This window comes from Anabrus simplex, chromosome 8 (genome assembly GCF_040414725.1).
Source record: "Anabrus simplex isolate iqAnaSimp1 chromosome 8, ASM4041472v1, whole genome shotgun sequence".
NCBI classification, from domain to species: domain Eukaryota; kingdom Metazoa; phylum Arthropoda; class Insecta; order Orthoptera; family Tettigoniidae; genus Anabrus; species Anabrus simplex.
In genome coordinates, this window is record NC_090272.1 from 33806665 (window position 1) to 33821927 (window position 15263).

Sequence of the window (15263 nt, forward strand, 5' to 3'; positions counted from 1 at the left end):
TCCGAACATATCAACGTCATTAAATACAACAGATTCTCCGCCATAGGACAACACATACAAGACTCCAAGCATAGTTTCACCAATATTGACAATGACATGAAAATACTTAAAATCATTAACAAAGGCCCCCTCTTAAACATTACTGAAAATTGCTTTATCCACCTTGACCAGTACTTCAACCCTAATTTCAATCTAAACGACATTTCTGAAAAACCCAACATTCTTTTCGACTTCCTAATTCTTCTCAAAAATTCCAAATTCCAAAACCCCAATTCTATTTTCCATGCCTTACAAAGTTCCTACCCACATTTTCTACCTCCAATAACCCACCCTAAACTACCCCTCCTTCATTTCCCTATCTTATCCTTCCTCAACACCATTTAACTTCAATTTCTTTTATTCTTCTCTTATTTCACTATCCCTCTTCCTCTATTAATTTATTGTACCTTTTCTAAAAAAAAAAAAAAAAAAAACACCACCTTCATTTCGGTTCTCCTCATTCAAATTTTAACTCTTGTCTTGCGCCGACTTCGACTACTTCATTCATGACCTGAATTTTTTCATTTTAAAAATAGCGCACTGTGCATATATGTTTTCATTTGTTTTTCCGATATTGCGCTCTTTACTATTTTTTTTCTCTTTACAATTGTTTTTTCAAGTCAACTGTTTTCCAAGAATTCAGCAGTAACACAATCACTCATTCAATTATACTGAATTGCGTTGTATGTATCTATATATACGTACTTAATTTCCCGCAACCGAGGCAAATACTGGATCTTCAGGATATTCTCCATTCTACTTCGGCGTTCGAGACTACAGCGCATGACCTTGAGTGTACCGCGCTGATCACTGGGAAACTGGCAGTTTGCTTCTATAAATCTATTCGTCTTCGACTTCAACATATTGATAGATCTTCATATGTTGTTCGATAGTGTTGTGACTTTGTGCCTGACGGTGTGTAAAAACTGACCCATTTGACCGTTCTCCGCTGTTCATAAACATTGTGAGACTTTACCTATCATTGCGTGTGCCGTACCACCATTCATAAAATTACGCACTGTTTTCTTTTAAGTGACTCACAGTTTCTACCCCCATCATCATTTTATATTGCCTCTTATACCGATCCAGAGTTCACTTAATCTTTTTCTTTTTCATCTGCATTGTTTTTCATGTTTTTTATGTTTTGATCGGCTGACGATGACCTGGACTATGGTCGAAACCGGTCCCAATTCTAATTACTATTAAATAAAAATGTAATCACTACATTTCTTTCTCTTATGTATTGAATAGGTTGAACCTCTTTTTCAATTATTCAATTTTAACGAAAGTTCCTATGGTGAAACTTCAGATTATGGTGAATTGTGAATGATCTGAGTATTGGTCCGATTTTATTTACGATTTTTGTGATTATTTTATTAATTGTAAGCTGTTTGAATTTATATTTGTGGTATATTTGAAGAAAATGAAATAGGTATGTAAGTTATTTGATTTTTGATTTTTTCCGTATTTTGCCATCTCAAATTTAGGGTGTGGGTCTTATTCGGTGGCGGGTGGTATTCAGGATTATACGATAATTTCCACTGCCTGGATCTTTCTCTTCTGTTGCGGTCCATGTACCTCAGCATAATGCCTCTTTGTATTTCATAGACGCCACCTTCTTCTGTCTTATTTAAGACTGATAAAAACTTGCTGCTTGCCCTACCTTTGTATTAGTTTGTATGAACATGCCTTCTAAGAAAATACTTCTGAGGTATTTAAATGTTTCTATGACCTCCAGTGTGGTGTATTGTGATTTTGTCAGCTGTAATCATATAATCATATGCATTATACTCTATAAAAGGAATAATGATATTATAATAAGTAAATACCTGATAATTTCACTTTAAGTTTAATTTATGTTTCAGCTCATCAAATTATTGAAAATAATAATAATCATTATTTTACAGGTCAAGTTTCCCAGGTACGCTTAGCAAGCCTCTTCCACTCTGTCTTATAGCAAAATGTTCTGTTGTTAGACATCCTCTGGTGTCCTGCCCCTATCTGTAAGTTCCATCTTTACGATGTCCATCCAGTGGGTTCTTGGTCGTCTCACCATTCATTTTCCTGCCATATGCCTAAACTGTTATTCATCCTCATCACATGCTCGAACCACTTCAGTCTGGGTATGCTGATGCAATCTAACAATCTCTGAATCCCAGCTTCCTTTCTCATCATGTCATTCCTTAATAATTTGTTCAGTTTTGTTTTTTGAATTGCGAACTTTATCTCAGATGCATGACACCTCGATAAGTCCCTTTTAGTAAGGGTGCCTGTTTTGATACCGTAGGTTAAGAGCGATATGAAGTATTAATTGAAAAGTGCCAGCTTTGTCTTTTCTTAGTTCTTTGGGGTCCTGTTAGAGTGTTATTACCTGTTGATAAAAGTGAGAACTCTTCTGCACTCTGTTTGCCACCTCTGTGGCTAGTGTATCCTGAGAAACTACACTTCCAAGTTATGCAGTGTTTTCCACAATTTCCAGTGGACAATTTCCTAGCATGTTGTTCGCTGGTCATGCCTCCTTGTTTATTGCCATCGCTACTGTTTTGACTTTGCTTATCTTGAGATTGAATTCCTGGAACTTAAAACATTCGCTGCCACCATTTTGTAAATTATCTTTCTCAGTAGTTGTTTTAGCAGTATCAGTCAGTCCTAATAAATGGCACTAAATTTTATCAAAAACGTGTCCATCAAGTTAAAAAGTAAATATTACGTATTTTAAACAATATTTATTTTTTGACACTTTAAAGCATCAGTTTCGGATGAGAGTGCCATCTGACGCTTTAAAGCTTCAAGCAGTACTTTTCTTTTGTACTAATTATTTGTATAACAGTGCACAACGTGATGGATCGGAGGGCACAGTTTTGCAAACAAACATCCGTTTGTCCCAAATTGTGACGAAATCCAGTTTTATTACTTCGTCTACAAATTCTTGGAGAAATAAATCTTCCAATAAAAGATGGAAGTAGTCAATAGGCTGGTTACCGTCTGGGCAAATAAGAAGAGTTTCCTTCTTAGTAAACGGGAAACAACTCCTATTGGATTACCTACCCGGTTAATTTCCTCTTCATTTGCGGATGTTGATTTGCATATTTTCATGAACGTTGTCGGCTCCATTCAGCGCAATGTTGTCGCTTTCACTTTCACTATCAGAATCCTCCATTCATCGTCTTCACTGCCTGGCAGTATATCAGATTCATTGTCAGAAACCTCTTAACATTTTAATTAAATCATTAGTATAAAATTGTCTCTCATACTTCTTCTTCTTAGGATGAGACAGACCGGGCTCTGACCTGTTCTTCTCCATTTCAAAACAATACTGATTGTCAACTAATTACTCAACAATGGAACCGCGCGCAGCAAATTGTTCTAAAGATAACCTTCCTGCAGTGCCGGCATAACCACAAGCACCAATCGCCAAGCTGGTGCGTGTCTATGTAGCTTTAGAAACATAGGGCTCTGGACACTCTAAAGTGGCAGCGGCATTGCTGCATTTATCACCTTGACGCTTGAAAGCGTCAGTGGCAGTGAACGTTTTAACCTTCCATTCATCTTGTCTCAACCATGCCTGTACCTCAGTTTCTCCCCAAATCATGACTTTGTCAGCAAAAGCCGTTGCATTAGGTTCACCAGAGATTTTCTTGATACTTTTCATTATACCGTCCATCTCTCTTGCAATGTTGTCATAATAATCATCAACTTTTCAAATTTGGATCCATATAACAAAACAAGAGAATAGTTTGAAAAGGAATTAATTGGCAAGAGATCTAGTGGCTGAGCAAGAATATAAATAAATAAATAAATAAATAAATAAATAAATAAATAAATAAATAAATCAGGACCTGAAAGGAAGGGTTTGGAATGATGCCAAGTACAAGGGAAAGAAGTGTACCCATTTAGACATAGATAGATAAATAGATGTTGCACCTGGGTAACTGAAGGTGGTTCAGTGATGATAATGAATTCATAGTATTATACATAAATTAGTAATTCAGCATCATTCTAGTGATTATAATAAGAGTGAGTCATTGAATATATCACCTTTTAATGTATGTCGCATATCCAATGACCCGTTTTATTCGGATAATCAGTTAATACTCTTTTCTGAAGTTCTCCTTTTTAGTACACCTTCAAAGTATCCAGATACCCTCTCAACCTGTAATCAGTAAGGGGCAGATTCCTGTGTTTTTTTTTTTTTTTGTTTTTTTTTTGGTAAAATCTCTAATTTTTCATATTTTACTTATTTTTGCTTAACTATATGATAAACTAATATTTTTATTATATTCTGTTTTTTTTTTTTCAAAATCCATAAACATCAGCCAAGCTGAAATAACCAACAGATATGCAAATAATGTTTTGGTTGCTGATTACAGCCAGAACTAATTTGGAATTTTTGTGGGGACCAAAAAGAAAATGTACAGAAATGGCAGTATTAAGAGTATGCTAAAACATTTTTAAAAAAGCTGTTAATTTAAGGTTAGGTATGAACGTAAAAATTATTATGATAACAAAGAAACAAGTGTTTGCAATTATAATTACTGAAATGAATAAAGAAATAGTACATTTTAAAACACCGACATAGTAAAAAATCGAGGAAAAGCGTTCCTAGAAACACAAACTATGAAGAAATGCACAAAAATTATCAAGAATTTGACTCTGCATGAAGAAACACGTTTAAAAATACACAGTAACTTGCACGTTCAGGGTACCCATTTTCTGGAGAAACAGGGAGAGCACAGGGAAATGATTTGTCACACCTAAATTAAGTTTTTGATCTAAGACTGGATCTGAATGGAATGATTGAACGAGACTGATAAGTAGACGCTATGCGAGTCATATGCAGCGAGTAGTACTTTGAGAGAAAAGTACAGACAGAGTGAGCGCATTTGGTAGTGAAGGAGAGTGAATGAAAAAGACATACTTGCGCTAACTGCTCAAAGGTGGCAGTACATGAGGCATGTGACATATCTAGTATTGCATTAGTTAAAGTGTGGTGTAGCTTACAATTCAATGTTAATGATAACGTAATTCCAGATCTTAAAAAAAAAAAAATAATAATCATATGGTCTCAGCTACCGTGTGCAGACATTTCAATTTGATGCCATCTGGCTGTCTGCTCGTCAATTTCGACGTTCCGTTTTACTCTAGGCCCACTAGATGGCAGACCGAGTAAACAGACACTCTCTTGGGCGTCTATGGCTGAGATTTAATTAATTTTTTGTTGGGTAAACACCAAATGTGTCACCAGAGATCTTTTACATGCCGACATCGTACGACATGGAGTGTCGAATGGACTTTTTTCCACCCTTCAAAAATCCGACTACCTCTGCCGGGTTTGAACCCGCTATCTTGGGATCCGGACGCCGACACTCTACCGCTGATCCATAGAGGCAGCTATTCCAGATCTTTACTTTGATAGTAAAATTAAATGTTCGTAGATAGTGACTTCCCCCCAATTAATTTTAATTGCTTTGTTCTCATTAAACCAAACCTTAAAGTATAATGATACACACAGCAAAAAACCTTTTGCATCACCTGGAGTCTGAGTTTCTAGGTTGCTGATGACCCCAGGGAATGTATGGGATGCATATACACACTTAGGGCCGGTTTCATCAATGTGGGTTAAATCTTAACCCCGAGTTACACAGTTTTAACTCTTGAGTTTGACTGTTCATTCCGTTTCATCAAGGAGGGTTATTTTTAACTCTAGGTTAAGACCGGAGTTAAGTTAACCCCTCCTTTCACCTGGGTTAAACTGTTTATTCGAGGTTAAAAGCAATATGGCCACAGTAAATCATGCATTTGATGCAAAGTTGCTTTATTTAGATTTGTTAAACGGTGTTCCTAACAGAAATAGGCCTGTAATAAGAAGGAGAGACTTTGCAAATCTATCTGAGGAATAATTTCTGAAGAGATAGACTTCAAAAACCGTCGTCAGAAAATTTGTCGATGAAGTTCGCGAGAGGTTAGAATACACAGCTGATCGAAACAAACTTGGGCTTGCGAACTAAAAGAAACTACATTGACCGTAATGGTAGCAACAGCGGTATTACACAATATTGCTGTGGAGACCCGAGATTAACTTCCCCCACAGGACTTGACTCTGCGTCAATATCTCACAGGAAGGAGAAGGAACAGAAATGTTGGAATTGAGAATGACATCATTCTTCACATTGATAACGACAGCACTGCAGTGGCATATAGGAATGCAACTGCACACCACCACTTCAATAGCACAACACTTATGAACATTATACTGTGTATTACGCAGTGGTTATACAGAAATGCACTTTGAAATTAAACTGTATATTTACTTCCGTATGTATTATTGCTGTGAAGGTGTGCCAACTTTCAAAACAACTCTTGGCACAGAGAAGCTAAAATTTTTATAGAACTGTTTTAGTTGTTTCGTAGATCACACTGTAACGTGGGCAATATTATTAAATTCCCCTGTTATTCTTTTCCATGTATCCTCCTTTTCTTTTAATTGTATACCGTCAATCTTCTTGCATTCTATAATACTTCGGTACTCGGTGGCTAATTCAATAAGTAATGATTTTTCTAAAGCAGAAAAATTCGTGCCACTATTTTTCTTCTGCACTTCTTCCATTTTTCGTTCAAGATCACGAAAGAAGAATATCTACCATGGACCTGAGGAAGAAAACGAAATACAGCGCAAGAAATAAACAAAAGAACCACGCAAGAAGTGTGTTCATGATCTCTGATTTTTAGTCACTGCCTCCTTGATTATTAGGACAGCTTGGTGAAACGCGTGACTTGTAAGAATGAGTTAAAATATTAACCCTAAGTTAACAAACCCAGGGTTAGAGAATATTTAACCCACGTTGATGAAACCGGGCCTTAGTCAAGCATAACATGATTGGTGTAAAGAAAAGGCAATGACAGGCTAAACACACAAACATTATTCATAGGCAACATGCAGTCCACCTATTGAACATAGGAATCTGATTCTGCCTCTCAGTTTGGTGTCACCCCACCCCAAGCAGTGAAGCCTGATTGGACCCGTCATTGCATGCTGTCCACAAGGCAGTTATGGCTGTCCTGGTCAATCCTGCCCACTCTTTGACAGCAGCCCGCCAGCCACGTGAGAGGTGTATTCGTTCATCGTCGCACTGCCTGTTTCAGCATATCCCAGGCACGTTCAATGTCCACAGACACCACAGGCCGATCCATCCAATGGATGTGGACCTCCCTAAGGAAGAGGTTCACAAGATTGGAGCGGTGCAGCCACGCGTTGTCATCTTGCAGAATGAATCTGCCGCCAAAATGTTGTCAGTATGGTTGAACAGTGGGCCCCTAGGATTCTGTTCTGATCTTGTGTACCAGACTTATTGTCCTCTACGACAATGAGTGGAGTCCAACACTGCCCCAAAACATGATCCGCCTCCCTGATGGACACGTTGGACAGTATACTCGTATGCATTAACTCACTCTCTCCAACCCTCCTCCAACGATAATCCAGTGTCAGACACATTTGGCACTCATCCATAAAGAGGATCCACTGCCATTTTTCCAGAGTCTAGTCCAAGTGTTCCCTTGCCCATCTGTATCTGACACTATGGTGTTGGGATGTATATGCAGGTGCTTGCTAATGAACTCCTGAATGGAGACCATTTCTGATTGCGTAGACACAGCCCTCCCACTTGCCTGCCGTAAGGCATTACGCAGTTCTGTTGCGGGTTCCTGCGAGGCAGGATTCGCACATAATGGTCATCAGGTCCTGTTGTTGACCGTGGACAACCACTGCATAGACAATCTTCAACATTTTGTGTCACACGATAGTGACTGTATGTCCTGACAACATTGCTATGGTGTACACCAACCAGGCCAGCAATTGCCCTCACATGCAGACCTTGCTGATGCAATGTCACTATGCACATATGGTCAAAAGTGGTAATTACTTGTCAGGGCATGTTTGTATACTGCACAGGACACAAATGTGCTCTTGTCATGTGTCCACAGGTGACGGTAACAGAACACTCTTTTGGAATGTTCTGAGGCTGCATGTATTACCTCCACGGCCACTAACAGGTAGCGTTGCAAGTCATTCGGATGTCTGTTTGCCATGCAACAACTTTTAGAGTGAACATCCTTCACGTACACAAAAAATGCAGGTGGTGCAAAACTTTTTTTTGAGGTGTGTATTAGAAATTAGAAAGACAATAACTCTTATCTTCTTAATGTTTGTTTATAAAATGCCCAGTGTCTTAAAAGCTACCCATGTAATTTACATAACATAGAGGTGCTAACTATTATGGACTGCTCGTATTTTTTATGGTAAAGCAAAATTATCACAGAAAATAATTCTACAAAGAATAGAATATGTCAGTGGGGCTTGTTTCTATGTACACTAGTTGACCAGCATATGTATTCGAATGACGCTTTCATTTGCTAAAGAAACTGGGAACTTATTCCTGAGTTTCTGAACACTAACCCATTTGTTTCTATTACAAGTATGTTTAGAAACTGGCAAGCGCACTCATGTCAGTTTCAAAATTAAAGGACCTGATGAACACAGGCGTTAGTTTGAAGAATGAGTGACTGATGGCTTGCTGTGAGCAATGTAATTTGTTTTTCTTTGGTTGTCGTATTTCCTGTAGTGGCTGTGTATAATGGGATTACTGATAACCCACTTCACAGTTTGGCACATTATGACAAGTTCTACTTTGTTTGACTTATGATACATTTATCTCAAGTTCTTTATGCCATTGTAAGTGAAATGAAAATCCACAGCCTGTTTCCAGTCATTTGACCGGGTCAGGAATGGAGTGAATAAAGCCTCCATCTAACGGCGAGGATAAGAATTGTCATAAGTTATGATTTTCGTTTCCGTGTTGACGTATAATTAATAGGAATTGTGCTGGCTGCCGAAGCCTGTCACACTCTTCTGGGACAATGATTAATAAATGACAGATGAAATGAAATGACATTGGATAGTGTTACTGGAATGAATTATCACAGGGAAAACTGGAGTACCTGGAGGAAAACCTGCCCCGCCTCCACATTGTCCTGCACAAATCTCATATGGAGTGACCAGGATTTGCACCACGGAACCCAGCAGTGAGAGGCCGGCGCACTGACGCCTGAGCCATGGAGGCTCTAGTTTATGCCATTGGAAGTGTTCTTCCAAAATATGTTTCTAGATGATGATTCCAGAGTATGATAAACATGCTTGAGCATCACTCTTATGAACCATGTCCCACTAAATGAATGCAGGGAAAACAGGTATATCCCAGGTAAAACACAGGGAGTATACAGGGAAAACAGATTTAGGTTACTAGTGGGAATCCTGACATCACTTGCATGTAAGAAACATATCTAAAGTAGACTACTTCTTTCAAATTACATACCTGAGTATCGAGTTTGGTAACGTAATTCATTACACCGCCATCCATAACAAAACTTGACACATAACGTTGCACTGTGTCTGTAGCTTCCACTGCTGCCAAATGCATTGATACTGCTGCGCAGGTCTCACCAGTTGCATTTTTGTCCTCAGGTTCATGTTCATTACTGTCTTTATCAATTCATCATCTGTTCATGATTTTTGTCTACTGTGTGCACTTTGCGGGTGGCAACATTGTCATCACATTCAACATATGTGGCAAGATTTGCCTCTTCTTCATCTGTCCCAAGCTGGCTACATTCTTCATCCATATTATCAGTGCATTCTATTATTTCCATTTATATATCATTAGTGGCTGAATGAGCGAAGCTTTCTTTGCATAATCAGTTTCGAATTGTAGTCCCGTTTACAGGTACCCAAGTACGTTTTAATAATAATGTAATAATGTTATTGTTTTTATGTCCCACTCCTTTTGATGGTTTTCGGAGACACTGAGGTGTCAGAATTTTGCCCCACAGGAGTTCTTTTACGTGCCAGTAAATCTACCAACACAAGGCTGATATATTTGAGCTTCTTCAAACACCACCAGTTTGAACCAGGATTGAACCTGCCAAGCAAATTTTAAGAAATGCATGGCACCCAAATTGAGATTTTATGTTTAGCCGTTTCAAGGAAATCCAACCTATTCTGCACGAGTATCTTTCTGTATTTCTACGTCACGCACTGGATGATGCCCTAGTCCAGAGATTGGAGCTGGCTTGTATAGTTCGCGGGAAGAAATACTACACGTACATTTCTCAAATAAGATGTATCAATTGGGTGTGCAGCACATTGGCAAATGAACACTACAATTTTCTTCTTCCACACTCCCATTCTGGTATGAAGTGCTCACAAGAAGTTCTCAAAAACACTTCCCTATTATGAACGGCGTCAATTTCTCTGAACTTCTCTTGTTGCAGCATAACAGTACTGTTACTCTCTCTTTACTGAGTTTAGCTCCATGGCATTTCTCACCCTTCAATGCGTACATTTTATCAGGAAGAAACTGGAAAAATAGCCTCGCTGCATCTCCATTAATATCATCAGGCCTATAGTACTTCAAGATTGCCAACAGTGTCTTGTATCTCTCCAAGTCTGAACAGTATTGATAATGACGCTGGACCTCCCCATATATGGATTTATATGAAATTTATTCCTTTTTTAAAAACCTTCAAGCCATCCTTTAGATGCCATGAAGTTACATTATCCCATTTGTTATTCCTTAATAATACTGTAAATGTAGTGCCTTGGCCTGAATCACTGTTCTTTCAGTAGGAATATTTGAAGTTTGAGTTTGTTTAAACCATTTTACCAGAATATATTTTAAATCTAGAAACTCGTTTTTATAAACACATTTCATTTGGCTGCTTCCTCCTGCCAGACAAGCATCCTTAGTCTTCTTTCGGTTGCTTACAATTGTGTTTAAAGTCATCATAAGAATGTCCACCATCTGAGCGATTTTCACACTTTTCATATGTGGCTTAGCATCCACTTTTTCAAAAGGATGTCCATCCAGTGGGTTTCTTGGTCGTCTCACCATCTATTTTTCTGCCACATGCCTAAACTGTCGTCCATTCTCAAAATATTCTTTTTGTAAACTTCTCCATAACTGAATGTCCTACAGAACACTATGCATAAGTACAGTAGGCCTAATTTACGTATGTTGTTACACAATTCACTTACGACAAAATTAACCTTCTCAATCTAAACAATGCTGATGCAATCTAACACTGTCTCAATCCCAGCTTCCTTTCTCATCATGTTATTCCTTAATAATTTGTCCAGTTTTGTTTTTTAGAATTGTGAACATCTCAGATGCATGTCACCTTGATAAGTCCTTCTTAGTGATGGTAATTTTGAAGTCATATTGCTTAAACATATTGTTGCAATGAGTTAAGTAATCAAACATTAAAATGATCTACTTATGCTAAGTTTGAAAGTAGGTATAATAATAATTCTCCCAAATAATCCTGATGATTTCATGGAAAGCAAGTTGTATAGTAATATGTGAAATCTTTGTCTTATTAATTTTTCAGTAAAGTGTGACCAAATTACAGTGTAATGCCTTCTGAAAGATCACTTCGCCAATATTTAGTGCAGTTAATGTGGAATCAGATATTTTCTTTATCAATATTTTACAAGTATACAATCTCATCAGTCAATGGCATGGTCCACAGAGCAGCGCCGTTTGCGAGATGATGAATACCCACTGCTTGTACGAGTGATGCTGGGGCCTCACGAAGATGTGGCCAAACTGTTCCTTATGGACCGACAGAACACCGAAGAGATAAGCTGTGAGGTAGCTCAGTTTCTCAACTTGAGTATTACCGAGTGTCGGGCTATTCTGGAGCGGTACCAAGAGGAAGAGGAGCGGGAAACGAAAAGAGTGCGCCTCAAGTAAGTACTGTAGTCTGTGAGTACTATCAATTTGTGAGACGTATATATCTCCGTCTGACCTTTACTATCCTACCTCACTTGATGAACACCAACATTATTGGGCTTGTTAGAGAGTTTTTCGTGGCCCTTCCAGTTTTGTTTAGGATTGTTTGAAGGATTGGAATGCCAGCCCCATGGTCTAGAGGTTTTGCGTCTGTCTCTTATCCGGTGGCCACAGGTCAGTTCTTGGCCATGTCACAGACTTTTATTGAATCTGAGTGCTGGATCGAGGTCCACTCAGTCTGTGCGAGAGCAATTGAGAAGCAATCTGATGATGAGGTAACAGCCCCGGTCTAGAAAACCAGAAATAACAGCCAATAGGATTCTTCGTTCTCATTGTTTTGCCTTATAAAATAACAGTCCTTACCACCCTCTCTTTTGCTTAGATGTTGTAAGACCACCTTAACTGTTATTATTATAAGCAGTGTCCTATGTTCTTAGTCTTAAACCTAAAGTGTCTGGCTCCGTGGCTAAATGGTTAGCTTGCTGACCTTTGGTCCAGGGAGTCCCAGCTTCGATTCTCGGTCGGATTGGGGATTGTAACCTTCATTAGTGAGTTCCATTGGCTTGGGGGCTGGGTGTGTGCATGCAATCTTTATCATTAGAATTCATCTTAGGTAGGGTCCCATCCTCATAAACACTCAGGTCGCCTATACGGCATCAAGCTCAAAAGACCTGATCCAGGCCTCTTCAGAGGCCACGCACCGTTATTATTACCACCTATATTCAACCTTATCTTTTTGTCTCTTTTGTTTTTCTGTGTTTGTCTCGCTTTCTTCTTATCCTACGCTTCCCATATCAAGACTGAAGCCAGGTTGAGTGGTTCAGGCGGTTGAGATGCTAGCCTTCTGACCCCAACTTGGCAGGTTCGATCCTGGTTCAGTCCTGTGGTATTTGAAGGTGCTCAAATACGTCAGCCTCATGTCGGTAGATTTACTGGAACGTTAAAGAACTCCTGTGGGACTAAATTTTGGCATCTCATCATCTTCGAAAACTGTAAAAGTAGTTAGTGGGACATAAAGCCAATATTATTATTAAAGACTGAAGTTCTGTCAAGGTGGCACCTCAATGAGTGTCGAAGTGTGCCCTCCTGATGATGCTGGGAAGCAGAAATGGACTCCTCTGGCTGATAAGACATGGATGTGGAAGAACTGGGGTTGATGAGGGAAAAGCCCATGTTTGTCCTATTTCCTTTCAATGATCCTGTCTTTCTGTATATATCTCATTGTCAGAGTGGTATTAGTATAAATATCATAACATAAAAATATTGCCTCTAACTCAGGCAAAAGTTGAAATGTGACATCTGGTTAACACTGCTTTATGGAGTAGAGACTTCAACTGTTGAAGCTTCCTCCATGAATTATAATGTATTGGTAAAATACGAGCAAATATAAGTGGAATGACATGTTTCTTTCTACGACAAAATACTCGGACTTTAAAGACCGGTCTCCACTGCTTAACATTTAACAACAATAGGTTAAATATTAAAACTGTTAAATGTTAACTGGTGACACCATCAACAGGTTAACTTTTAAATACTGTTCCATTTAACATTGTGTCCACACTTATGAATATGTTAAACTTGAGTTCGCCAGGCTGTGTGACAGACGGCTGAGGCGCTGCCTTTCTGTCCCCAACTTGGCAGGTTCGATCCTGGCTCAGTCTGGTGGTATTTGAAGGTGCTCATATAAGCCAGCCTCATGCCGGTAGATTTACTGGCACATAAAATAACTCCTGTGGGACAAATTCTGGCACCTTGGCATCTCTGAAAACTGTAATAGTTAGTGGGACGTAAAGCAAATAACATTATTACTAAACTTGACTTCCTTTGTTTATATACAGGTAGTTCATCATATCAGTTTGTGATAATACATTCAGGTGGTGTTTTGTATTTTCAAACAAGGACAATGGATTCAGATGAAGAGGATTCAGCCTTTTTTATTGCCACTGTTGCTTCTTACAAGATCTTGAGAAGGAAGGAAAGGAGAATGTAGGTACGACAATATCTCAATAAAAGGCAGAATGTGGATGACATTCTGAATGAGCTAAAAGTAGAAGCCAGGTTTGGATTTTAAAACTTTCTGATAATGTCTGAGCATGATTTTAATGTAATTTTGGAAAAAATACTTCCTACCATAAGAAAGGAGGACACACAGTTACGAGCCGCCATTCCACCTCACCTGCGTCTTTGGGATAACTCTGCATTTCCACACAGTGTAAACTTCATCCACTCCCATCCTCAATTACCGACTTTTCTGAACTTTTTGTGCAATTCTTGATTGTACTGGGAGCGGAGGGAGGCTAACAATTTTTCAATGCACTCGCGGGAGCAATCATAATAAATTTCGAGTTCTGGGAAACTGTCGGATTTCCTCGCTTTATCTTGGTATTCCTTCGATGAGACATCCCACAAAGAAGGCCTTCCTATTATATCATTAATTAAGTCCAGAATGATCTCCTTGCTCCTTTCCATTTCTGACTATAAATTTTAGTATATTGCAGAGAGAACGACATGTGCTCGTACTGTATTTGTAGCTTGTAACTATAATCGTACTTTTTTTCTTGAAAAGCACGTCGTTTAAGCTATCTGTTGGCATGGAAACAGCACGGAAGTTGCCGATGTGCCGACAATTGGAAGACGCAATGACAACATACATGTCAGTGCTAACATGTTCAATTTAACATGTTGGTGTTAAATGTTAATCAGTGGAGACCAGCCTTAACAGATCACTTTTAACTATGCATATATATTATGTACAAAATTGTTTATATTGCATAAACTTGTCAGTAATTGTGAATTGTTGATATTATGAAACAAATCAGATAAAATGTGAATCTAGATGGTCTTTTGCAACTTTGAGATAGTTTGTGTAATTATCCATGACCAGCTTTCTTTGCCGCTAACAGTTGGACTGAGTCCAGATTAGTTGCTTCCTATTGTGGGTGTGAGGGGAGGCGGAAAGATAATTTCTTTGTTAAGTTGAGGCATGGAGAATGCTACCTGGCCATGGCTTATTTGTCTTGGCGTTTAATATCATGAATGCATGACAGTAACTTTGAAAGAAAAAAATGTGTAGTTATAGATTAAACAGTATCTTGTATGACATAGATGTTGATTCCCATAGGGAACATGTACCTTGTACCTTGTGTACTGTATTTTTAGTGATACTGTGAATAACTTACATAACGGTCTTGAATGCCAAGTCGCAGCCTAAATTCATAAAATTTAGTACTGGTAAGAATAACCTGACCCGCATTCCAGGTGTATTTCATGACAGAGTAACCTCTGATGGAATTCATTAAGGGCTAATGAAAATTAGTGTGAAATTTTGTTTTGCTATAATTTAACAACCTGAAGAGGGCAGTTTTTCAGAAGTGCATGGTC

At 38.6% G+C, this 15263-nt stretch overlaps 1 protein-coding gene across 1 annotated transcript in view; it reads left to right on the top strand.

Annotated features, from left to right (window-relative positions):
* Positions 1-15263, top strand: part of Rassf (Ras association family member) — a 154969-nt gene that overhangs the window by 120504 nt on the left and 19202 nt on the right. The window contains exon 8 of the mRNA XM_067153106.2: positions 11620-11839. Within this exon, the coding sequence (XP_067009207.2) occupies positions 11620-11839 (220 nt within the window). The remainder of the gene's footprint in view (positions 1-11619; positions 11840-15263) is intronic.